Source organism: Artibeus jamaicensis, unplaced genomic scaffold (genome assembly GCF_021234435.1).
Source record: "Artibeus jamaicensis isolate MK-2021 breed Jamaican fruit bat unplaced genomic scaffold, CSHL_Jam_final contig_558, whole genome shotgun sequence".
NCBI lineage: Eukaryota > Metazoa > Chordata > Mammalia > Chiroptera > Phyllostomidae > Artibeus > Artibeus jamaicensis.
In genome coordinates, this window is record NW_026521886.1 from 1,060,670 (window position 1) to 1,084,806 (window position 24,137).

General features: G+C 38.9%; 2 protein-coding genes across 7 annotated transcripts in view; one reads left to right on the forward strand and one right to left on the reverse strand.

The window, feature by feature from the left end:
- The window catches only part of CMSS1 (cms1 ribosomal small subunit homolog), a 378,052-nt gene that overhangs the window by 314,902 nt on the left and 39,013 nt on the right, over nt 1–24,137 (forward strand). For 5 of the 6 annotated variants that reach the window (XM_037160856.2, XM_053670234.1, XM_053670232.1 and 2 more), the window contains exon 2: nt 22,411–22,499. In XM_037160856.2, the coding sequence (XP_037016751.2) occupies nt 22,411–22,499 (89 nt within the window). Of the gene's footprint in view, nt 1–21,597; nt 21,718–22,410; nt 22,500–24,137 lie in introns of those variants that run through there. The other variant, XM_037160857.2, reaches the window with a different exon arrangement.
- LOC119060647 (60S acidic ribosomal protein P1-like) lies at nt 3,541–7,819 on the reverse strand. Its single transcript, XM_037160841.2, has 3 exons — nt 7,798–7,819; nt 3,807–3,866; nt 3,541–3,749 (listed from the first exon to the last, which is right to left on the reverse strand). The coding sequence occupies exons 1-3, from the start codon at nt 7,817–7,819 to the stop codon at nt 3,541–3,543; spliced, it is 291 nt and encodes a 96-aa protein (XP_037016736.2).

The following is a 24,137-nucleotide window of genomic DNA, read 5'->3' on the forward strand; positions in this document are numbered from 1 at the left end:
CCTATTCAAAATGCATTATATGCCAAACCTGGTGGTTTCAGGCAATCCCTCTGAAACTTTCTAATTGTAGCCATAAGTTAGGTCTCCATTCTCTCAGCCTCTCAAGTTCAGGCAGGGTGGTCCTGGTTAAATGAATACATGAAAAACTTCCAATGGAATTTGAAGCTTTACTTTAGTATAACAGTATTTATGGTGGTAAAGACATAAAATAAAATAGAAAGATGACCCTTTTATATTGTTTCTTTTTAATGTATTATTTGCAACTTGATTCACGTCTCTGCTGTGCTGGGGCACTGTCCTGCACACAAGGGACACGGCGTGAAAAAGCGGATGTTATTGGTTCCAGCTGTCTTAGAGTTTTAAAGTCCATGGGACGAATCAAATAAAAACGAGTTAACAAATAAGTCAGATAATTACAGTTTGTAACAGTGCCAGGAGAAAAAAGTAAAAGAAAATTGTGGCCTATTTTTGATGCCAGAGGAGACCCAAGTAGTGTGAAGGAGCAAGCCCAAGAGCAGTTGAGGTGTGGGAACAATAAGCAAAAGGGCTCCAAGGTAAGAAAAGAGTTCTAGGAGCCCCAGGAGGCCAGTGTGGCTTGGGGTGTAGTGGGGCAAGTAGGAGAACCCAGGAGGCCAAGGGGTAAATAGAAGCCCAGTTGGGGCAGGGCCTTGTGGTTTGTGGTAGGGAATATGGATGTTATTCTAAGTATAAAATCAAACTGCTGTGCAGTTTTAACCTGGAAGGTTGCATAATGTCATTTACATTTGAAAAAGATCTTTCTGGCTCCTGTGGAGAATGGAAGGGGTCAGAGCAGTTGCTGGGGGATCCAACACTGCAGGAGCCAGGAACTACCAGGTCTTACTCTGGGCTTTTCACTGAGGTTGGTGATGTGAGAGTTCTTGGGCTCTAAGAAACTGGTCATTAACTTTTCTTTGCTCTGCTTTTCCTCTAAATGCCCAAACCACTTTCTTCTTTGATAGATTCTAGAAGAAAAGATGCCAGAGGCACTGTCTTCGGGTAAGCTAGGTAGGGTGCTGGCTGGAATCCTATTTTCACAGGAATCCTGCGTGTCATTTTCACTTTGCAAGTTGGTTATATTCATGCCAACTTCTCACTGTCCTTCAGCTTTGCTCCTGGTACACAGAAAGTGTTCGGTGCATGTTTGTTAGGTTGATTTGGACTTGGATTCCCAGCGGTGTGAGTACAGCGGGAGACTTAGAATGGCTGGTGGGATCTCCTTTATGTCTGCTCTGGAGATTGTGTCAGTGTGTTGCCATTGCTCTTAAAAGAGTTAATATTTTCAGTCTATGTGGATGCAGTTCAGGGGTGACTAGAATGACTCTGCTAGAATAAAAGGTGCTATGTACATGCAAAAAAAGCTTTTAAAGAGCATCTGGTTAGAGTTTAATGTGGCTGAAAACATCTCTATTTTTTTCATGTTTCAATTACGCAAATATGGCTAAAGTGTGCTTTGGAGATTTTCCAAAATAAAAACACTTGAGGTGAGAGAAATTTCAGCCCCAACAATAACTTGAAAATTGGAAGTTGGAATAGCAACCGTTTTTTCAACTGTCTTAACTCTGTCACCGACACTATGATGATTTGATTGCATGTGACAAGTCTGGTTTCTGGCCACTAAACTGCACACTTCAGCTATAGGCATCAGTCTTTCCCTTCTTTTCTGTAACCATGTGTCAATTTTGGGGGCAGAAATGAGAAGGATGATAGAAAGCAAGAGGTTGTGGAACCTTCCCATTGGCCCCAGGTCAAAGCTGGTGACCCTGACCTTCTCAGCAGCCTCATGTGATGCAGGGCCTGCGGGCAAACCAGTTACAGGATCGCTCTCTTCCCTTCCTCACAGTCCTCACCATCCCCCTTGTTGTTCATGTGCTGTTAGCCTCCTTGAACTTCAAGGACATCCCAGAAGGGGAATTACTTTTCCCCAGATGGCAAAGGGCCACCTGGGAGCTGTGTGGGAAGGGAAGAGCCAGCACTCGTCAGTGGGGTCATGGACATGAAGCTCTTGGTGCAGTCCCTGGCACAGAGCAGTCACTTAATGTATGGTGACAGCAGCTGCTGCCACCACTGTTTTTATTATTGGGTGGTTTATAAACTGATAAGTGTACATGAGTAGTCTCACGTTGTCAGAGACCAGCTTTCATATCCACTGTTTCTCACACCCAACAACCCCTTGGGCATTCTTTAAGTAAGGGAGCTGTTGTGCTTATTTATTCCTTGTAGTTTCGAGTCATTCCTGTTCATGGTACTCTTGTTATTCTAAAATCTCCATCTGGAAATTGGCATTTCTTCTTATTGCCACTCTGAATGTCTTTGCTGGGGAAAGATAAGCCTTCAGAAGTTCAGAAGTACATACCTGTACCATTCTAGCCACACTGTTCGTGCCCTGGCTTCCTCCTCTTTCTTATACAATGGGTTGTTTTGTTACCATCTCACCTCTAGGCTTCTCATGATAGAACATAACTCAATTAATTTATTCAGTCATCTTTTGCGCTTTGCTAAAGAGCTCTGAGATCTCATTTTGCTGGAAAAGGAGGAGCATGATACATCTGATCCCCCACTTAAAGAGGCAGGAAGTCATTTCACTTATGGGCCTGGGAGACATATCCATTTATAAAAGAAAGCTATTTCTCTGACCGTTTGCTGTCTTCTATCTGCCCCTGAGCCCACCCTTGGAAGTCCTGGCCGGGCATCTCTCTCAATGAAATAAATATTGTAATGGGTCAAGTAATTAGCGAGCGGAATGATGTTTAGGCTGTAACCTGACTCTAATTGCTGACCTCAGAGAATTAATTTCATATGACATAGCACCTTAGCAGTGTGCTGGCCTAGAAGTTTCCACTTGTCTCTCCCTTTCAGCCAGATTGCTTATTCTATTTCTGGGCTCGTCGTGTCCATGAGTCAGATGGCCCCAGACTCTTCCTGTGGATGAAAGGGGCATACCTGACTTGGACGTATTCTCTGCATACATAAATTATAAAAAGGAAAAACTCTGTGTCTGTTCCTTGGCATAAAAGTAAGGGAAACTAGAGGGTTGAGTGAGGAAAGTATAAAATAGCCAATGTAAATAAAGCCTGGCCATGAATGCAGCAAGATGTGTAGCATAGGAAATGGCATTCAGGAATAATGTTTTCTATACTAAAAACAGTCATTGGGAACATAACATGTATCAGGTCCTGTTAATTTTTGCCACCACATCCTAATCATGAAGTCAAAACATGTCACAGAGAGAAACAAAACATCTCTGTAAAGACCTGTTTATTTCCGCAGCACCCTGGGTGGGTTTTTTTGTCTCTTCCCCATCAGCAAGTATGGAAACAGTCACCAGTCCCATTTCCCTGGGTCCCGAAACTATTTCAACAACTGATGACTTCAACCGGGTCTTACCTGCTTTGATTTCTGTAAATGGAGTTTGCTACAGGGGTTTGGAGACTGTTGTATAACTGACGAAACTCTGTGAAACCCAAAATCACCTTCCCCCCGCCCGAGTTCAGTTTTTATTTAGTGTGTTACAAAAGAGGTTTAGTCAAAAAGACGAAGAAAGCCCATGTCATCATCAGACTCCTCAGATTCTTTCTTTACTTCCACTTTCTTCTTAGCTGGGGCAGCAGTGGTGACAAGGGAGGGACCTCCTCCTAGAGCCACACCAGCTGCTGGGGCAGGTCCACCGGCTCCTGCCTTGCAGATGAGGCTCCCCATGTTGACATTGGCCAGAGCCTTTGCAAACAAGCCTGGCCAGAAAGGTTCAACATTTACACCAGCTGCTTTAATGAGGGCATTGATCTTACCCTCCGTCACCGTCACCTCATCATCAAGCAGGATAAGGGCTGAGTAGGTGCAGGCAAGTTCTGAGAAACAGAGCCCATGGTGTAAAAGCAAGCGCTGCCGGGTGCAGTGCTGGTCCCCAGACGCAGTGAGAGAGCTTCACCCCAGGGCAGCCTTAGCTTCCTCAGAAAGACCCAGCACCTCACCAGCAGCTGAGGAAAGGGGCCAGGATCACCTTTTAAGGCCTAGTTCAAAGCTCTTCAATTATCAAAGGGAGTTGCTGTGTGTCATGACCTCTGTTGTAGTTATTAAAACATTAAATCGTTGTCTTTCTGAGAAATGGATTGTGTAGTAGTTGTTTAAGCCTGTGGCTACTCCCATGGGTTTGAAAGTGTCTGATATGCACCAACAGGTCCTCACTCAGAGAGTAGAGTTCTCTCCTCCTCCTCCTTCTACTGCTGCATACTCTGCACATGGCATTTTAATTGTATGTCACAAGATTTATTATTAGAAAATATAGTATGATTTAAGAAATCAGAACTATAATTCCTCATAGAAAGAAAATGGTAAGATGTGGTACAGAGGTGGTTCGAGCTGTTTACAGCTGTAAGTAAACACCATAAGAAACTGTGTGCTGTGGAAGACAGGCCAAGACCACGAAATACAGATTTTTTATTGAGGAATAATTTAAATTTATTGAAGCACTCAGTAAATCTGAAGTGTACTTTTCAATCAGTTTTGACCAAGACCTAGGACATTTCGGTCACACTGGAAAGTTCCCTGAGGTCCCTTCCCAGTCAGTCCCACCCCATCCCACCCCGTGTACAGGGCAACTGCTGCTCACTTCTGTCATTCTGTGTCAGTGCCGCCTACTCTACAGTCCATATGAATGCAATCGGGCAGGATGCACTTCACTTTACCCTGCTTTTCTCCAGTAACGATTGTGAGACTTATCCACGGTGTTGCATTTACCAGTAGTCTATTCCTGTTATTACTCAGTAGTATTCCATTATTCAAATATACCATAGCTTATTTATCTGAATTCCTGTTGATAGGCATCTCTCACATTGTATTTTTTACTTTATCACACAGTAAAATTAGTCTGTTTTTCTTTCAAAGTACAGGCTTTATGAATTCAACGCCCACATAGATTTCTGTGACCGCCGCCAGAATCAGTACTGCACACAGTTCCGTCACCTTAGAAAACTCCCTAATGCTCTTTCTAGTCCCACTTTCCCCGCAAAAGTACCTCATCACTTCATATTTCTTCTCCATCACTATAACATCACATTGCATTTTAATTACTTATTCACATCTGTCATTCTCACTTGCCAGCTTCTCAGAATAAGGACCATGTCTTATTCATCTCGCTTCCTCTGGGCTTCGCACAGTACCAGGTACATAGCAGGTGCTCATTAAATATTTGAAGCATGAATGAATTATGTGTTCATATGTGTCCATATGGACACATAATGAATCCTTTCATAATTCTTAAGAGGGAAGGGAAAGTAGAAAACTAAAGGAAACCAACATTTTGTCCTTTTAAAAAATCTTGGGTTATTTTTTTATGATAATGATTTTATGATTTGAAAACATTCTAAAGAGTGCTGTCTGGTAACTGCCACTTGAGAGAATATGTTGAATCACACAAAATGAGTAATCACCCATAAAAGGAGTTCAGCAAATGTTTAATTATACTAAATATATCACTGCTGGTTAAGTTTGAATGTGGAAATTAAAAGGAATAAGTTTAACGTGGTTCTTTGTCTACTTACTACCTATTTTTAAGTGTGCTCCAGAACTCTAAAATTCTCCTGCAGAGGCTTCAATATATTTCCCAGGCATTCTTAGCTCCACAGGGATTCTCTACACTGGATTTAGAGAAACTCAATATTCACACTTAACTTTTGAATGACATTTTGGTTTCCATATGTTCTCCAAATCTAGTGTCATCTTTATCTGAAATTTATTTTAACAAATACATTATTATTGCGAGTGATACTTGGTTCCTGTCATTAGTGCCCTCCCTGGGGTGTACTGAGTTTCTTTCAGCTTCAACTTTCCTTTTCTTCCCGTCAGTGTTTGTCGGTGTCTCCTTCTTCACTCATCACAACGCTGAGATGACTCTGTGGACGTACTTTTTGTCCTCTTAATTTCACCCACCGAGACATTATCCCTTACAAACTGAGCCCTTCGTCAACTCCACATCACATTTCAAGCAAGTACATTTTCTCCATATGTTTAGCGTATACCCCTGAACCCCGACGCCACTTCTTCTCTAAAGCAGAAATGGAGAAACAGCTGTTTCTCAGTTCCTATAAAGTGTGTCCTGTTTTATCAATCACACTGGACAACTCTGTTTTGATGTCTGCAGTATTACTTGGTCCTTGAAATTGTGAGTTTGCTGGACCTGAATTTCCCTCTCACATTTGGGGGAGAAAGATTAATTCTACTAGATGTTTCAATGTGTTACACAGGCCATGAGGTTTTCTCTGTAGTTTGTCTTGGTAGCTACTGAAGGGCTCACATGAAAGAAATTCCTCCTTCCTTGTAGCACAACAAAGTTTTTAACTGTTATGATTGATATTATGTGGTCCTCTTATCCTGTGTCTCAGGAAATGTTGTTTGACTGAGTCCTCCAGATTCTCTGCTGCGTGCAAAGCACACAGGGATGAAAAGACACCCAGCTCCCAGATAGCCTGCAGTCCAGGAGCGCAGTATGATGAGTGGTCTAATTAAGTGATGCCTGAGCTGTAACAACTACCTAGAGGAGCAGTTGGCAAGCTGTGGCCCATGGGCTGGCTGCCTATTTTGCATATAAAGTTTTATTGTAATATAGCCATGCCTACTCATGGACATATTTTCAATGTATGGTTTCATGTGTATGGAGATTGTGTGGCCCACAAGCCAGAGCAGTAACTATTTGGTCCTCTAAGAAAAAATTTGCACCCTGGCTGGTGTAGCTTAGTGGATTGAGTGCAGGCCTGCGAACCAGAGGACCGTGGTTTGATTCCCAGTCAGGGCACATGCCTAGGTTGCAGGCTAGTTCCCAGCAGGGGACGCACAAGAGGCAACCATACATTAATATTTCTTTCCCTCTCTCCTTCCCTTCCCTTCTAAATATAAATAAATAAAATCTTTAAAAATTTTGCCAAATTCTGTCTTAGGAGAAGGAGCACGAGGAAAGTTTATGGTCATTAAAGAATAGGGTAGGAGAGGATGACTTGGAGAATGCCAGCATTTTTAGGGATAGGTGAAAGAAGACAGTGTGTAAAGTGATGTTTGAGAACCAAACCACAGTATGCCAGAAAGCAAAGGAGGAGGGTCAAAAAGTTGAGGGTCAGTGATACTGCCAAATGTCCAGAGCAATCAAATAAAATGATGATTAATGGAGACCGTGTCCTGAGAATTAACTTGTGTGCCAGACTATGTGCAAAGCAATTTACATTCTTATCAGGATTCCATGTAACAGCCTTATAAGGAATGAACTATTAGTACCCCCACTTTATAAATCAGGAAATTAAGGCACAGAATGAGCAAGTAACTTTTCTAAGGTCACACAGCTTATAAATGTCAGAGAAGGCATTTTAATGCAGGCAACCTGATTCTAGAGAGCCTGTAATTTTAATCCTTGTGCCATATTGATTTGACATTTAGGGAATCATTGACGTCCTTTGCAAGATTAATTTCAGTAGCATGATGAAGGTCGAAGATGGCTTCAAATAAGTGATAATGATTTTTGCCATGGGCTAAGCATTGGTCTAAGAGTTTTAAGCTAATTCATTTTATCCTCTCAACAACCCCATTATATAAGGAAACCATGACACAAGAGGGTGAATTTACTTATTCTAAGCTGAAGAGCTATTGAGTGACAGAGGTGTATTTGAACATCTGGGGAAAAATTGCTTGCCCTCCACACCTACATCCTTACTGACCCTTCATCTGTCCCTGGAACTTTCCCAGCTCTTTCACAGATTATGACCCAAATCTGGAGCTCCCCCTCTAGCTACTCACCACATCCTAATGTGATCGCCATGTAGGAATACAAAAAAGAAGGAAACTCAGTATGTTTTTAAAATAATATTATAGTATGGTGTCCATAAAAGACTCAGAGGCAGATCAGTGGAACCAGATCCTAATATATGTATGCTTTATGTTTTTATTTGTTTATTTCAAAGAGTTTATTGATTTTTCAAGAGAAGGAAACATTGATTTCTTGCTACGCTTATTTATGCATTCATTGGTTGATTCTTTAATGTGCCCTGACCAGGTATCAAACCCACAACCTTGGTATATTAGATGACACTCCAACCAAATTACCCAGCCAGGGTGTATGCTTTACATTTTGATTAAATGGAAATGCTATGACAAGACAGTGATGAAGGGAAACATCATTAAGGAAGATGTTAGCACAGTTGATTAAATATTTGGGGAAAATAATAAAGTTAGAGTTTGCTTTATACCATGCAACAAAATAGACTTCATAGGATTTAAATTAAATGTTTAAAAAATACATTATCCCAATTTTGGTCTTAGCTGGTGTGGTTCAGTGGATTGAGCACTGGCCTGCAGACCAGGGGAGTGCCAGTTCAATTCCCAGTCAGGGCACATGCCTGGGTTGTGGTCCAGGTCTGCAGTGGGGGGTGCATGTGAGAGGCAACCACACATTGATGTTCTTTTTCTCTCTTTCTCCTTCGTCCCTCTGTCTAAAAATAAAGTCTTTTTTTATTTTAAAAATATTAACCCATTTTTTTTAAAAATAAAATTTAACCATTATTTGAGAACTGAATCATTAATGTGGACATTGATTGCTGTACTATCATGTCATTGTCCAAACTGCTTTGCTCACTTGAGTTTTTGTATCTATTTACTTTTATAGTTTTCTCTCCCTCGATTTAAGGATATGCACTATCACTTTTTGCTTCCCTCAAATCTCTGTCTTTCAAAACCTGTGTTCCTTCTTATAAATTACTGCCTTTAATATCAAGACTTTCTGATAATAAAACAATAATACTTGTTATAATAATTTGTAAGAAAGCTAGATAAAAGTATCTGTTTTGGAATGGGGGAACTTTTCTAAGCATATTTGCAATGAAAAAATAGGATATATTTGATTTCATTACAATTTAAAACATCTGTAAATCAAAAATAAATTTTAAATAAACTTTAACATGAAAAGACTAATAATTGATAAGGAAAACATTAAAACTCTTTTTGATAAATGAACAAAAGTTGAGTACATTCTATTCATATAAGGAATACACACAGCCAATAAAAACAGTAAAATATTTATCCTCAAATGATACAAATCAAAATGCAATATCATTTTAACCTCTTAGCAATGTTTAAAAATTCAGTGTTTGTGGAGGGTGTTGCAACAGGTATTTTTATACATGTTGATGACTTGAAAATTGATCCAAAACCTTTTGTAAATATTCTCTAAGTTAAAACCCTTAGGAACATGCATAAAATTTTATAATGTATTTTCATCTAGAAATCTATTGTAGTCAGAAATACATAAAATGTTACAAAAATATCTATTACAACATATTCGCAAAGGCAAATTTTGAAAATAATCTAAGTAGTGATAAAAGGACGAATAAATGTAGTGTAGGCAAACAGTGTTTTGTCATATGGCCACTAAAAAAGTTTTCCTAGACTAGTGGATGTGGGAACGTGCTCATGATAGAGTATTAAAGTATTTGTTTAGGCTGTGTAATTCCAGATCTGTGAAGTTGTGCATGTGTGTATATACACATACATATGTTCATATGCACAGAGAAGAAAAAGGTAGAAGTAAATGTGTCAAAATTATAAGACATTTCTTTTTATAGTGGGACCATCTTTTTAAAGTACTACTATATTTTGGGTTTGTTTGGTTTTTTTTTTACTTTTCTTTATTTTCTCAATCTCTACAATTAGCATGTATTGCCTTTTTATCAGGGAAAATGGTAAAAAAAAAAATTTAATGATGACCCCATCAAATTGGTAGTGTAATGTGAATGATTCAGATCTTATTTTAGATTTTAGTCTCTTATTTATCTACCTCATTAGACTGTTACATCTCAGCTTTATCCTACTTCATCTTGTAACAGCTCGGAGCTGTGGTTCTTGAAAGTCATTCCGAACACAAATCCCTCTCTGTATATTTCCCAGGTCGTGGGTGATTATGTGATAGGTAACTATCTCTAAGTCTAGTTTGCCAGTATGAAACTTTAAGGGTGAAGTAGTCAAGTACCTTGTCCTAAGCTACACAAAAAGGCCCATTAAGATCTCATTTTTTCCACTGAGAAGCTAGGTAAGAAAGTTAAGCATTCTGAAGCAGGCCATGTGAACATTACGCCCACTTTTAACAATTCACAAAAGGTACATTAAGAGCATACATTAAGTAATGTAATAGGAAGTTGAAGTATCTGCGAAGGCTGTAGGGCAGTCTTAATAGAAACAGTGTGCTTTTCCATTGTAACATTTCTCTTCCTTGGGGTCACACTTTACAGCGAGGGTGAGCGTATAGCAGCTCTAACTGCAGCCTCATAGGCTTTTTCCTTATGAAATTTCTGTTCGGAGGACATGATGTAACTCACCCATATGATGGGCCCTGTTCTCCTATATATATTTTTAATTTTACCTTATGCCTCTGTACCTCAGCATTCCACCTCACTCTGGAAATTTTGACTTGTCCAGGGATACAGCATTTTTAATAGAAATTGGCCTGGACCAGAAGAGAATCATAAATCACAGCAGTATGACTTCAGTTCACAAATGGGAAAACACAAAAGTTGGAACTAGGATTTAAGCCTCTAGGACCTCCTTCATCACTCCTCTCCACTGGCACCTCCAAAAATGCGCACACAGAGGACCGTTCTGGAGCGTTACAGTCGTGCTGCGCGGAGCAGAGGTCAGGGGTCCGAAAAGTCTGAGGATGACATTTTCATTCCCGCACTTGGATAGTAACACATGTTAATATATTAAAGAATCCTTGCAATAAGACTGATACTAAGCCAGATAAGATGTAGGCACAACAGGCATAAACCAGGACTGGCCTAGGCAAAGCAGAATGTATTTTCTCCCCAAAGAAAATATAGGGGGGGTTGGGGTAGCAGGGGCGGGGGAGGGGGACGGGCAGAGTTACTAACACATCTGGACAAATTGGGTGGGTTTGTTTGTTGTAGTGGAGCATAGCTCAGCACTTACAGCAGCTTCTGCCGCAATTATATGAGTGTTATTCAAATATAAGACATACTTTATCATGTTAAACTGGATTCTACCCACAAAGCCTCATGAATTCCTATACAATGCTTAGAGACCAGAACCAATGCTCCAGACCAGGAGCTACTTAGTTTGCTTTTTTAAAGTTAGAGGGGCAGCACTGCACAGCGATTAAGAGCAGACTCTGAATCAAGACTGCCTCGATCTAAACCCTGGCGCTGACTTTTATTAACCTTGGGCACCTGCCTCAGGTTTCCACCTCTGAAAAACATTATAATAATAGTACCTGTCTCATAAGATTGATGTGAGAGTTAAATGTCAGTATATGTAGAGCATTTAGAAAAGTGTCTTGCACAAAATATGTTAGAGGTATTATAATCATTATTAGTTTATTCTAGGAACAGAGAATTTATATGGCACTGTTTCCAAACGTATCAAGTATGCTCATCCAATTAATGCAACAGCTCTATTACCCAAAATGCCAGTGTGGGCATTCATGAGTTGTCGCCAAACTCCAGCTACACAGGGTGACCAGGAAAGGTGACATTGAAATTATTCATAGTTTGAAAACTGCCCCCAAATATGGTAGCTTCCCCCTTTTCTGAGGGAGGTATGTTCTAAGACTCCCAATGAGTGCCTGAAACCTCAATAGTACTGAACCCTATATATACTATGTTTTTCTATACATACCTTTTCACTTAAAGGCTCCTCTTTGTCATATCAAATTGCCAGCATCGCTATCTTTGTGGTTTGGGGCCATTATTAAGTAAATAAGTGTGACTTGAACACAAGCACCCAGCCAGCGGATAGAAGGGTGAAGGACCACGGCTGAGTGACTGTTGGGATAGAATGCACAGTGCAATACACAGGACAAAGGGATGCTTCCTGTCCCGGGAAGGATGGAGCAAGGTTTCACAGCACTGCTCAGAACGGCGCACAATTTAGCGCTTATGGATTACTTATTTTTGGACCATGGCTGACCCTAAGTAACTGAAACCGTAGAAACCAAAACCATGAACAAGGAAGGACTACTATCTATAAATGTTCCAACATTTAAAACAAACTAGAAAGGAAGAAGGGTGGAGCTCTCACACTCAAGGCTGAAGTTGAGGTCCTGCTGCTTAAACGGACTTACCTAATTTCTTTCCTTAAGCTAAAATTAGATAGGATAAAAGAAAAATGCCTTATTGCAGAATAGACAGCATGCAGGTAGCTGTTCTCCCTGCAAAGTTGTCCTCTGAGAGCTGTATGATCTCCAGTGCATTGTCCTAACGTAAAGACAAGACAGGTCCTGCAGCACCTTGATACTTGGCATCCAAGGCCGCTCCATTGGCACTGCAGCCAAGCTTAAGTGTGAGCCTTCACACAAGAGGTCAGTCCCCTGTGGCTCCGGGTGCATTGTTCTGATGTGGACTGCTGATTCCTGAGGATGCTATCCTATGTACATTTTTAGAAATTAGTAAATGAACTATTACTAACCCAGAAATCAAAATTTTGAAAAACAACACTCTGGATTTAATTCTGCTGACATGTAACTGGTGACACAAATCTTGTAGCATTTAAGCTCCCCATAGAAAGAAGGTGAAACATTTTTCCTGAGTCATGTATTTTTGAGATGAACTTACTGGTCTTAGTATTTTATCTTCTTTCAGAGTTTCAGGAACTATAAAGCAACTCCAATTTAGAGTTTTGCCATCTTACTCCAGATTTTCTAACTTTAAAGTTTCTGTGGGAACTGGCAACATATTTTGTAAGCCAGGTCGGGATCCATTGCTAGGAACATCCTCACCTGTGAAAAGAACCTTTTTGGGAAGTAGATCAGGCTGTAGCAGCTGACACTAGAAATGGCTTTACAAAGGAGGTGAAACTTGAGCTGAATTTGGCAGGAAAGAGTAAGATTTTTGATAGAAAAGCAGAAATGACAAGGATAAAGGGAGAGGTGACATTCTGAACTATTAAATGAGAGATGCATTTGCAGACAGTATGATCACTTTCTGGTTTGGACTAATTGATTATAAGCCCTTATTCTTTGGTCATGGCATAGCTGTAGTAATTATTTTGAAGAGTATACAGAAGAAGTAAAGGATGGAACGTGACCATAGGTCCTCCCCTCCATCCTCCCCCATCTTCTCCCCTCCAGTGCCCTGTATTCTGTTTTGCTGGCTTGGCCTTAGGACCTTCACTAAGCTCACTCTTCACAGAGTCCTGTTCTTTGGAATGTGGGAATTGTATTCTTTCTTAGTGATGCTGGTGGGAGTCCCTTAATGAGCTGGGAACATGGTTCTTAAAGAGTAGTTCCCAGCTCTGCCTCTCCCAGCCAAATAAAACATTCTGACTCCAAGGGATGAGTAATTTTAGCAAAACACTTTAGACTGTTGAAGTACAGCTGTGTCACCAGCATTAGTTTACAGTGCGTATAGTCTAGTTTCTCAGAGAACAGCTGACCACCTCTAGAGATACAGAATACCCCCACAATAAGTGAAATTGAACTACATTAAACAGGGACAATTTTTAAAAACTAGCTCACAACATAATAATAAAATGAACAATTCAACCAACAGAAAGTTTAAACAATTCTCAACTTGCATGCACCTAATATACCATAATGCTTATTATATCAGAAAAAGGAAAACTTATACCTAACTTCAAATGTTATGAAATTAATAGAGTAAACCTTAAGAAAGTAAACAACATTAATGAGTGTAATAGAAGTTGAAGACATAACGCAAAGTATCTATAAACAGAGAACCTATTTTTTCTTAAAGCTTTCTCCAAGGTTGAGCAAGAAAAAAGAAGATGCAATTTTAAAAATGGGAGAAAAGAAAAGGAGACATAGCTACACGTAATGATCAACTCTTACTGATGAATTTGAAAAGCTAGAGAAAACAACCAATTACCTAGAAAAATATCACCCAGTGAAAAATAACTAGAAAAAAACGAATAATCATATAACCATTAGAAATTGAAGCATTTGTTAAACAATACTCCCCCGCCCCCACATACACACACAAAACATCCTGAGGACTTACGGTCAAGATAAAGGCATAGGTGGACATACTTCACCTATTCACACAACCATAGAAAGAAGTACAATCAGATCTCAAAAACAAATAACACCCAGAACCATCAGAAAGTTAAGCTGTATGGATGGCCAACACTAAGGATTTAAAGAGGCCACATTCACCCAGACAGGTAGGAGGAGTGGAGTTGTGAAGCCAGGGTGGAGAGGGCACAGTAAGGCACAGAAGTGGTAGAAGCAACAGCAGAACAGACGGTCCCACACTCACATGTGGTGAATAAAAATTGGGAGAGATACCTTGGGAGTAAGTGATCCCAGCCCCAGGCCAGACCACACAACCCAGGGTTCCAGCACCAGAAAGATAACCCCCCCATTACCTCTGGCTGTAAAAACTAGTACGAGTTAGGGCAGCCAAAGAAACTGACAGATTTTCACCATTTGAAAGGGCCCTGTGGGCTTAGAAGGTACACAAACCCCACAGTAGCAGCTGGAAGGGCACCAGTCACATACAGGAGGTAAGTGAGGTGGGGCATACTGAAAGTGGGACAAGAGTAGGGCAGGCCTCCAGAAGCCAGGGAGTGGCGCTGACCCTTTCTGAGCCCCAGACCCCCTGCCACAAAGTAGTGAAGCAGATTGCCCCACCCTGGCAATTACCTAAGACTCTGCCCCACACAATTTACAAGTTCCTTTTCTATATAGGCCATGCTACTAAGACAGGGAGTAAAAGCAGATTTACCTAATACACAGACACAAACTCAGGGAGGCCGCTAAATTGGTGAGGCAAAAAAAATATGGCCCAAATGAAAGAACAGAACAAAACCCCAGAAAAAGAACTAAGTGAAATGGAGATAGCCAACCTATCAGAGTTCAAAACACTGGTGATCAGGATGCTCAGAGAACTCACTGAATATGGCCACAAAATAAAGGAAGAAATCAGGACACATTAAGTGACATAAAAATATACAGGGAACCAAGAGCGAAGGGAAGGAGACTGGGGTTCAAATCAATGATTTGGAACAAAAGGAAGAAATAAATATTAACCAGAACAGAAAGAAGAAACAAGAATTAAAAAAAAAAAAAAAAGAGAGGCTTAGGAAACTATATGACAACTTTAAACATGCTAACATCTGAACCATAGGGGTGCCAGGAGGAGAAGAGGAAGAGCATGAAATTAAAAACATTTTTGAAAAAATAATGAAAGAAAACTTACCTAATTTGGTTAAGGAAACAGACATAGAATTCAAGGAAGTACAGAGAGTCCCAAACAAGTTGGACCCAAACAAGACAATTAAAATGCCAAAGGTTAAAGATAAAAAGAGAATTTTAAAAGCAGTAAGAAAAAAGCAGTTAGTTACTACAAAGAAGGTCCCATAAAACGGTCAGCTAATTTCCCAAAAGAAAGTTTGCAGGCAAGAAGTATTCAAAGTGATGAAAGGCAAGGACCTACAACCAAGATTACTCTATCCAGCAAAGCTATCATTGAGAATGAAAGGGCAGATAAAGTTCTTTCCAGACTAGGTAAAACTAAAGGAATTCATTATCACCAAGCCATTATTACATGAAATGCTAAAGGGATTTATTTAAGGAAAAGAAGACAAAACTATGAACATTAAAATGACAAGAAACTCAAAACTGTCAACAACTGAATCTACAAAACAAAAACACACTAAGCAAACAACCAGAACAGGAACAGAATCATAGATATGGAGATTATCTGAAGGGTTATCAGGAGGAAGGGGAAGAACAGGGAAAAGGTACAAGGATTAAAAAGCATAATTGGTAGGCACAAAATAGTCAGGGGGAGGTTAAGAATAGTATAGGAAATGGAGAAGCCAAAGAACTTATATGTATGACCCATGGACATGAACTAAGCAGGGTGGGGGGACATTGCTGGAGGGAAGGGGAGTACTAGGCAGACGGGACCAGAGGGAAAAATGGGGCAATTGTAATAGCATAATCAATAAAATATACTAAAAAAAGAAAAAACACTCTACCTGTTTTTCTGACAGATTTTACCAAGTGTCAAGGAACAGATTAATCTCAACTACATATACTATTTCAGAGGGTAGAAAACAAGTAGATATTTCCAACTTCTAATATAACCTCAAGACTTAAACTAGACAAAGAACAGTACTAGAAAGGAAACCTATGTCATCCTCACTGTTAAACATTGATGAAAAAAGTCTAAGTAAAATGCTAACCCCTCCAAAAGAATTATTAAAAAAGAAATAAATCATGACCCATTGTGATTTATCCTAGGAATCGTATCCTGTCTTTACAATACATCACATTAACAGAATATAGGAAAAAGACTATATGATCATCTTAACAAATGTAAAAACAAAAATTACTGCATTAAATTTAACATACAGTCATGATTTAAAGGGATAAAAATGAATTTTGGCAAATAAGGAATAAAAGGAAACATGATTACAACTGAATAAAGGTGTAGTACATACGGGGTAGGCAAAAGTAGGGTTATAGTTCATACAGAAAACAATACAATAGATAATAAATAGTAACACAGGAATAAACTGTTTTGCACACTAATAACTATGTCTATTTTTGTCCCACCCTGCATATATAGTGGAATATTACTTGACCATAAAAAATGAAATTTACCATTTGCAACAATGTGTATAGACCTAGAGGGTTTTATGTTAAAGGAAGTAAGTCAGACAGAGAAAGAAAAATACCACATGGTTCCACTTATTTGTGGAATCTAAAAAGTAAAATAAACAAACAAAACAAAAACAGAGTCATAGATACAGAGACAAAAAACTGATGGTTGCCAGATGGAACGGAATTTGGGAGGCTGGGTAAAAATGTGAAGGGATTAACTATAAATTGGGAGTTAAAAAATAGTCACAGGAATGTAAAGTACAGCATAGGGAATATAGTCAGTAATATTGTAATAATTATGTATGGTGCCAGGATCACTTCATAAGTTATATAAATGTCTAGCCACTATGCTGAACACGTGAAACTAATGTAATATTCAATGTCAGCTATAATTGAAAAAATCAAAATTTTTAAAAAAGAAACATTACTAGGCTGGAAGAGGCATCTTTTCATGCAGGGCTATATTAAGATTGTGAACTCTAGGTTTAGTGTACCTGGGCTCCAATCCTAACCCTGCCAATGACTAGTCGTGTTATATTGTGCAATCATTACAAATTGTTTATGAGAGTTAGCTTCTATTATTTTTTAAGTGAGGTTTATTGACAAGTCATTTACATGTAATAAAATTAACCTTTTACCATGTACAGTTTTATACATTTTGATTAACTCATAGAGTTGTGTGGCCACCACAACAATTTAGATAATGTTTCCATCACCACCCTGCCAGAGATCTCCCATCTCCAGTGCTCAGTGACTGCTGATCTGTTTTTTGTCCCTGTGGTTTTAAGTAAACTAGAGTGTTAAATAAATGGAATAACACATCAGGTGGCCTCTTGAATCAGTCTTCTTTTGTTTAGCATTAGGCTTTTGGAGCTTACTTATGTTGTGTGTTTTGTGAGAACTAATAAGAGAGGATTTAGTAGGTTGCTCACCAGGGCAGACCTAGGCGTTTGTGAATCTTGAAGCTTATGTGATTTGGGGTCTCTGTCTTAGAAAAAATATAAAATTACTGATATAAAATTAGGTATGAGAAAGTTACTTTAAATAAGAAATCACAACTGGATTTCTGAAAACAAAGGAATTCTGAAAATTTTTATTTTATTCACCTCATCAAATAAGAAATTAGCCTGGCTGGTATGACTCAGTGGATTGAGTGCCTGCTTGCAAAACAAAGGGTCGCCAGTTCAATTCCCATTCAGGGCACATGCCTGGATTGTAGGCCAGGTCCCCAGGAGGGGGCACATGAGAGGCAACCACACATTGATGTTTCTCTCCCTCTCATTCTCCCCCCTTTCCCCTCTCTAAAAATAAATAAATAAAATCTTTAAACAAAATAAGAAATTAAAAATATGATTTCTTTAAACACTATATAAAATATACCATCTGTTCCTACAGGAAAGACCTTCCATTTTGAATAGACAAAAATTTTCTGCTTAGTTTTACATTTTTGATGATTGGGAGAATTTTTCACTGACTAGTTCCTGGTTCTGTGCATGCCAAACCTGGCTTCTCTTCCACCTCCCACATGTCTCTAGGATGAGTGCAACAGGCACATTCGTCCTTGATCCATAACATCTGGTCCCGCTCTCTTTGTAGCAGGGTGTCTGTTAGCACAGGGTGGAAGGATTGTTTATTCCTTGAAGCAGTCCTGCCCTAGGACGGCTAACAGTAACTTAACTACAGACTGTGTGATTGTGAACCATGTAATATCCCATCACGCTCACACTAAATGTGTGTTCAACCAACTTCCTCTGTATCCCCAAAAGTCTCACTTCCACCCCGACACCACTCCCTAGGGATATGTGACAAAAGAGAATTCTGACTGGAAATAGACAGTGGTCTTAACATATTGTAGTTAAAATACCTTTCTTTTGCAAATTTTTAAAGAAAATTTGACTCTATGATTTATTGCCGGGGGAATTCCTCCCAGAACCTAGAAAAGGGTTCATGCAAGCAAATACTTGGAAGCTTAAGGAAATTGCTAGAAAATTGGACTTGATATTTCTCATCAAGAGGACAAAGACAGGGATTGAGGGAAGGGAACCTTTTAATTTCAGCCTGCTCTTTTTGCTGTATATTTAAAAAGAACAGTGTACTTGAGGACTTTTTTGGAAGAATTCAACAAATTTTTATCTTCTTAAATATTTTAAAGTATACTCAGCGATTTGGAGACTAGGTGGCACCATCTTGGTGGCTCCATTCCATGGGCTCAGTCAACCACTGGGTCTGATTGGTACAGGTCTGGTGTCGCCTCCTCAAATGCCAGCAATTCTAGAGCAACCTGGTGCTGGACCCAGGCTGGTGGCTTGGGTCTCCATACTTTTCTCTCAGTATTTTCTTAATGGAAATCACAGAACTAGCATCCTTAACTCAGGAAACCACTTTACTCTTTTGGAACCAAAAAACAACTAATATATTCAATCATGGTGATATGAGATGATGTCATTTTATATATTAAAAGGTTGCAGATGAAATAATTTTTTGCAACAAGAACTAATTCATATTTAGACCACTTGATTAACAAGGTATTTTAAATATTTCCCATGGGTCTTTGTTGTGTAAGAGTCACATACCTTTAAAAATGGGCTATTTTCAGCTAGATTGCTTAAATACAGATGATGTACACTTCAGTTTTCAGACTCTGGGCAGTGGAGAAATACAGAATTCAGAAAATATTTTTAAAGAGCATTGCTTGATTTTAAAATATTTATGGGTTTCATACTCACAGTTACCTATTTGTATTTCATCCTTTTATCTTAAAGTGTTTTTAAAGCTAGTAAACGTATAGAAGCTTTAAGTAAGGGTGTAATGTTTTACAGAGAATACATATTACTTTTGTAATAGAAATGTACATAAAGTGTTATTAGACAGGAGTGCCTTTTACTTGTAATCAACAGTGGGTCAAGTACTTGAGGTACTCATGGGTAACTCTCAAACTGTTTACAGTTGAGGTGGAGAAAAAGCTAAACATTTATGCAATACCACCACACACTGTGAGGAAGGATAAAATTATGTGCTGATTTATAAGGTACAGTAAGTATAAGTACAGAGGCAAAAGGAAGGAGGGCTGTATAGTTCTAGCAAAGGCTTACCTGAACGATTCCCAGTGAAGGTGGGTTGGAGGGTGTTAAGAGAAAGGGGACACCATGAATGGAACCCAGTATAAGGAATTTTCACAGGACCGAATGAAGGTTTTCTTTTCTGGGGAAGGATATTCCCCAGGTAGGATTGCCAGATTTAACAAGTAAAAATCTACAACAACCCGTTAAATTTGAATTTTAGGTAAATACTAATTTAGATATTCCCCATGTAATATTTGAGACTTGCCTATGCTAAAACATTATTCAGTGTTTCTGTGAAACTTAAATTTAATGGGGAATCCCATATTTTACCTTACCCTAGCCTTCAAGCTTTTTTTTTAAGATGACACGTGGCCTCCCTGGGTTGACTATGGCTCTCTGAACCCAGCTGCCCTTCTGACTCAGCGTCAGGACCGCAGTGCCAGGGGGCCAGCAGCAGGACACTGCCGTAGTCCAGGCTGCAGCCAACCACATGCTTCTTAGCCTTTCCGCATAATAATTTTTGGCTTCCTGAAGAAGAGGATGAATTTCCTTTAAAGATTGTTTTAATTGAACTTTTGACTTTGAAATCATTGTAGATTCACATGCAGTTGTTAAAAACAATACAAAGAGATCACATGTCCCCTTTCCAAGATTCCCTCAGTGATAACAACTTGCCAAACTATAGGACAATACCAAAATAAGGATATTGACATGAATACAGTTAGGATACCGAATATTTCTATCCCAACAAGAATATTACTTGTTGGTTTTCTGTAGTCACACCCCCTTCCGAGACTTCCTGTTTTGTTTTATATACTGGGTTGGCCAAAAAGTTCGTTTGTTTTTTTTCCATAAGACGTCTCTAGTGGTGCTTAGTTGTCTTTAACTTCATTCAAAACAACTTTGTTAGACTACATTGTGACAGCTGTCATATAAGTGTTCATTTTAAAGAACTTTTCAAAAGTGGTGAATTCTTGTATAGCCATTTTAATATGGAAGATGGAAGAAAATAAACAACATTTTTCATGTGTTATGCTTTATTATTTCAAGAAAGATAAAAATGCAACTGAAATGCAAAAAAACAGATTTGTGCAGTGAATGGAGAAGGTGCTGTGACTAATCGAACATGTCGAAAGTAGTTTGAAAAGTTTTGTGCTGGAGATTTGTTGCTGGATGATGCTCCACGGTTCGGTAAACAGGGTGAAGTTCATAGCAATCGAATCAAGACATCAATTGAGAACAATCAATGTTATACCACGTGGAAGACAGCAGACATACTCAAAATATCCAAATCAATAAAGTTATTGGTGAAAATGAAAAATGTGCCTTATTTTACAGAAAAAATACAGACTTTTTGGCTAACTCATATAATGCTCAGGATTTTTAGCTGTACTTACCAGGAAGAATAGGGGAAAATATGATTACTAATACTATCTCCCCAAAGGGAGAAGTTCTGTAAATACTTTCAGTACCAACTTAATCACTCATTGAAAAATTCCCTGTTACTCTGCTACTCCACTGGGGAGAGTTCTTTTTTTCATACTAAATAGTTGAAAGTATGTGTATTGATCAGGGTTCTCTAGGAAAACAAAAGCAATATGAGGTAGAAATCTATATATCTATCTGCATGTATATATATATATGGATGTAGATATAAAGTAAGGAATTGGTTCATGCAATTATAGAGACTGACAGGTCCCCAAATTGTCAGGATGAATTGGCAAGCTGGAGAGCCAGGAGAGCTGATGGTGTGGTTCCAGTGTGAGGTCTGGGCTGACATACTCCAGATCCAGGAAGAGCCCATGTTTCAGTTCAAGTGCAAAAGCAGGAAGTATTCTTACTCAGAGGAAGGTGAGCTGATTCAGGCTTTCATCCGATGTTTTATTCCCAGGGAATAAAACAGAATGCCCATGGAAATGTTAATCTCGAGAAACACCCTCATAGAAACACCCAGAATGACGTTTGACCAAGTTTGGAGGCATCCCAAGTCTCAATCAAGTTGACACAAAATTAATCATCATGGTATGCAAACATTTAAAAACTCAAGACTACCAAATGGGATAATTTGGATCTTAATATGAATTCTGACCAATGTTTACTCATCAAATACTCTTTTGAGCTGACGTTGAGATATACAGAGAAACTCAAAGGGAATGAGTAAAGCCTTTCAAAGATTCAAAAATGTATTTACAGAGAGCAACCGCTGTAATCTGGAAGGCAGGATGACATTATGGAAAATAAATTTATGGTTGCCATGTTTCTTCGAGAGAACTTTATAAACAGGAAAACCATTAAAACTTTTATTTTCCCAATTCTTTGAGTAAAATGTATCTTTTTGTTGAAAGATTTTAAAAATTTAAAATAAGAATTTCTCATGAACTATAATTACCTCTTAGCAGCAGCTTTTTTATCTGAAAAAGAAGCATTTTATATCTAAAATAAGTGTGAGTGTGAGTGTTCCATAATTAAACATTCTCTAATGTTAGACATTTGGATAATCTTCAGTTTTGCGGCTTTATAAATAAGACTGCTATCTTGGTGCTGAAATCTCTATCTTCATTTCGAATCATTTTCTTAACTACATCTTCCTAGAGATGGAATTGCTAAGGAATAGAACTTTCTAGAAAGGTGGTATACCAAGATTGTCCTTAGCAGTGGTAGCAATTGTGGGGGAGGGGAGAGGCATTTCTAATTTTTAAACTTTATATCTTCCAGAAGCATCAGCTGGTGAAGGAGGAGGAGACGTAGAAATGATGCAGCCGGAGACAACTCCAGTTTCTGCCCCATCAGAGAAAACCAAACAGGTGACAGTCACTGTGGGAAAGTCACAGCTTTTAGATTCTGCAGTCACCCTCTTCTACCCTCTACAGTATTTCCTGTGCCTTAACATCAGTTGTTGGTCATATTCCAGGGAAACGTTTACCTTCTCTGCCTTTGAAAAAGCCATGCTTCACCAGTTATAAACAGGCAAGGTTTATTTTTTCCCCTAATACATTTTTTAATAATATAAATGTATTTTTACAACAATGGTATCTTAGATTTCTGTGTCACATTTTCACCAAAAATCCAGTCTTACTCTTTTAGGTACAGTTCCTAAAAGACAAGAGATTCCATAAAAATATTCAAGAGTATCGCCCCCACGCGCACACCAATGCATGACGGCAGCACCCTGCCATGCCGCCAGCAGCTTCCCAGGCCCACATGCCACCCGGCACGACGGTCCATTGGATGAATTCTTATCACAGGATCTGCCACCTTCACAGAACCACAAACGGCCATTTGATAAACTTTATTTCCTGTGCCTGTGACCTTTTATTTCTTTTTAATCTTCCTACTACCTATTCATATCCGTTTGCAGCTTTTCCACCTATGTCCCTCAAACCTGATTGATTACCATGTGTGTTTCTTCCCTGGACATTTTATTTTGTTTTTAACACTTCTTATTTTTAAATTACAGTTGACATACAATATTATATTACTTTGAAGTGTACAGCCTCATGATTAGACATTAAGGTTATATAACTTACAAAGTGATCACCCCAATAAATTATTGTGTAATTACCAATTTGTACTTAGTCCCTTCACTGTTTTCACCCAGTCCATTAACACCCCTCCTATTTGGCGACCATCAGAATGTTCCCTGTATCTGTGAGTCTGTTTCTGTTCTGCTTGTTTATTTTTATTTTTAGATTTCACATATAAAAGAAATCATATGGTACTTGTCTTTCTTTGTCTGACTTCACTCAGCACAATACTCTCTAGGTCCATCATGTTGTTGCAAATGGAATATTTCATTCTCTTGTATGGCTGAGTCATGTTCCATTGCGTATATGCACCACTAGTTCACCCTTTCATCTATCAATGGACACTTAGGTTGCTTTCATATCTGGGCTGTTGTAAATAATGCTTCAATAAACATATTGATGTATATGGCTTTTTCATTTAGTATTTTAGGTTTCTTTGGATAAATGCCCAGAAGTGGAATTGCTAGGTCCTTATTTGTCTCCTGTTATAGCCTTTGTTTTGCAGTATTTTGTCTTGTATAAGCATAGCTATCCCAGCTTTGTTTGTTTGCATTTCCATGAAATATCTTTTTCCATCCTGTAACTTTCAGTCTGTGTGTGTGTTTCTATCTAAAATGAACCTATTGTAGAAAACATATGTAACGGTCTTGTTATGCATCCAACCACTGTATATCTTTTTTTTAAATCCTCGACCAAGAATATGTTCACTGATTTTATAAGAGAGAAAGAGACATCAGTGTGAGAGAAACATTGATCAGTTGCCTCCTGTGTGTGCCCTGACCAGAGATCAAACCCACAAGCTGGGTGTGTGCCCTGTCCGAGGATGGAACCTGCACCTTCTGGTGTACAGGGCTGCATTCCAACCGACTGCACCACCTGCCAGAGCACCACCGTGTCTTTTGATTGGAGCATTTAATC

Bases quoted from the DNA above. Each gene is read 5' to 3' on its own strand.
- LOC119060647 (XM_037160841.2), bottom strand. From the start codon at position 7,819: ATGGCGATCACATTAGGATGTG. The intron at 3,867-7,797 runs GTGAGTAGCTAG...TCTGTTTCTCAG, and splicing joins GGCGATCACATTAGGATGTG to AACTTGCCTGCACCTACTCA. The intron at 3,750-3,806 runs GTAAGATCAATG...CTTTCTGGCCAG, and splicing joins TGAGGTGACGGTGACGGAGG to GCTTGTTTGCAAAGGCTCTG.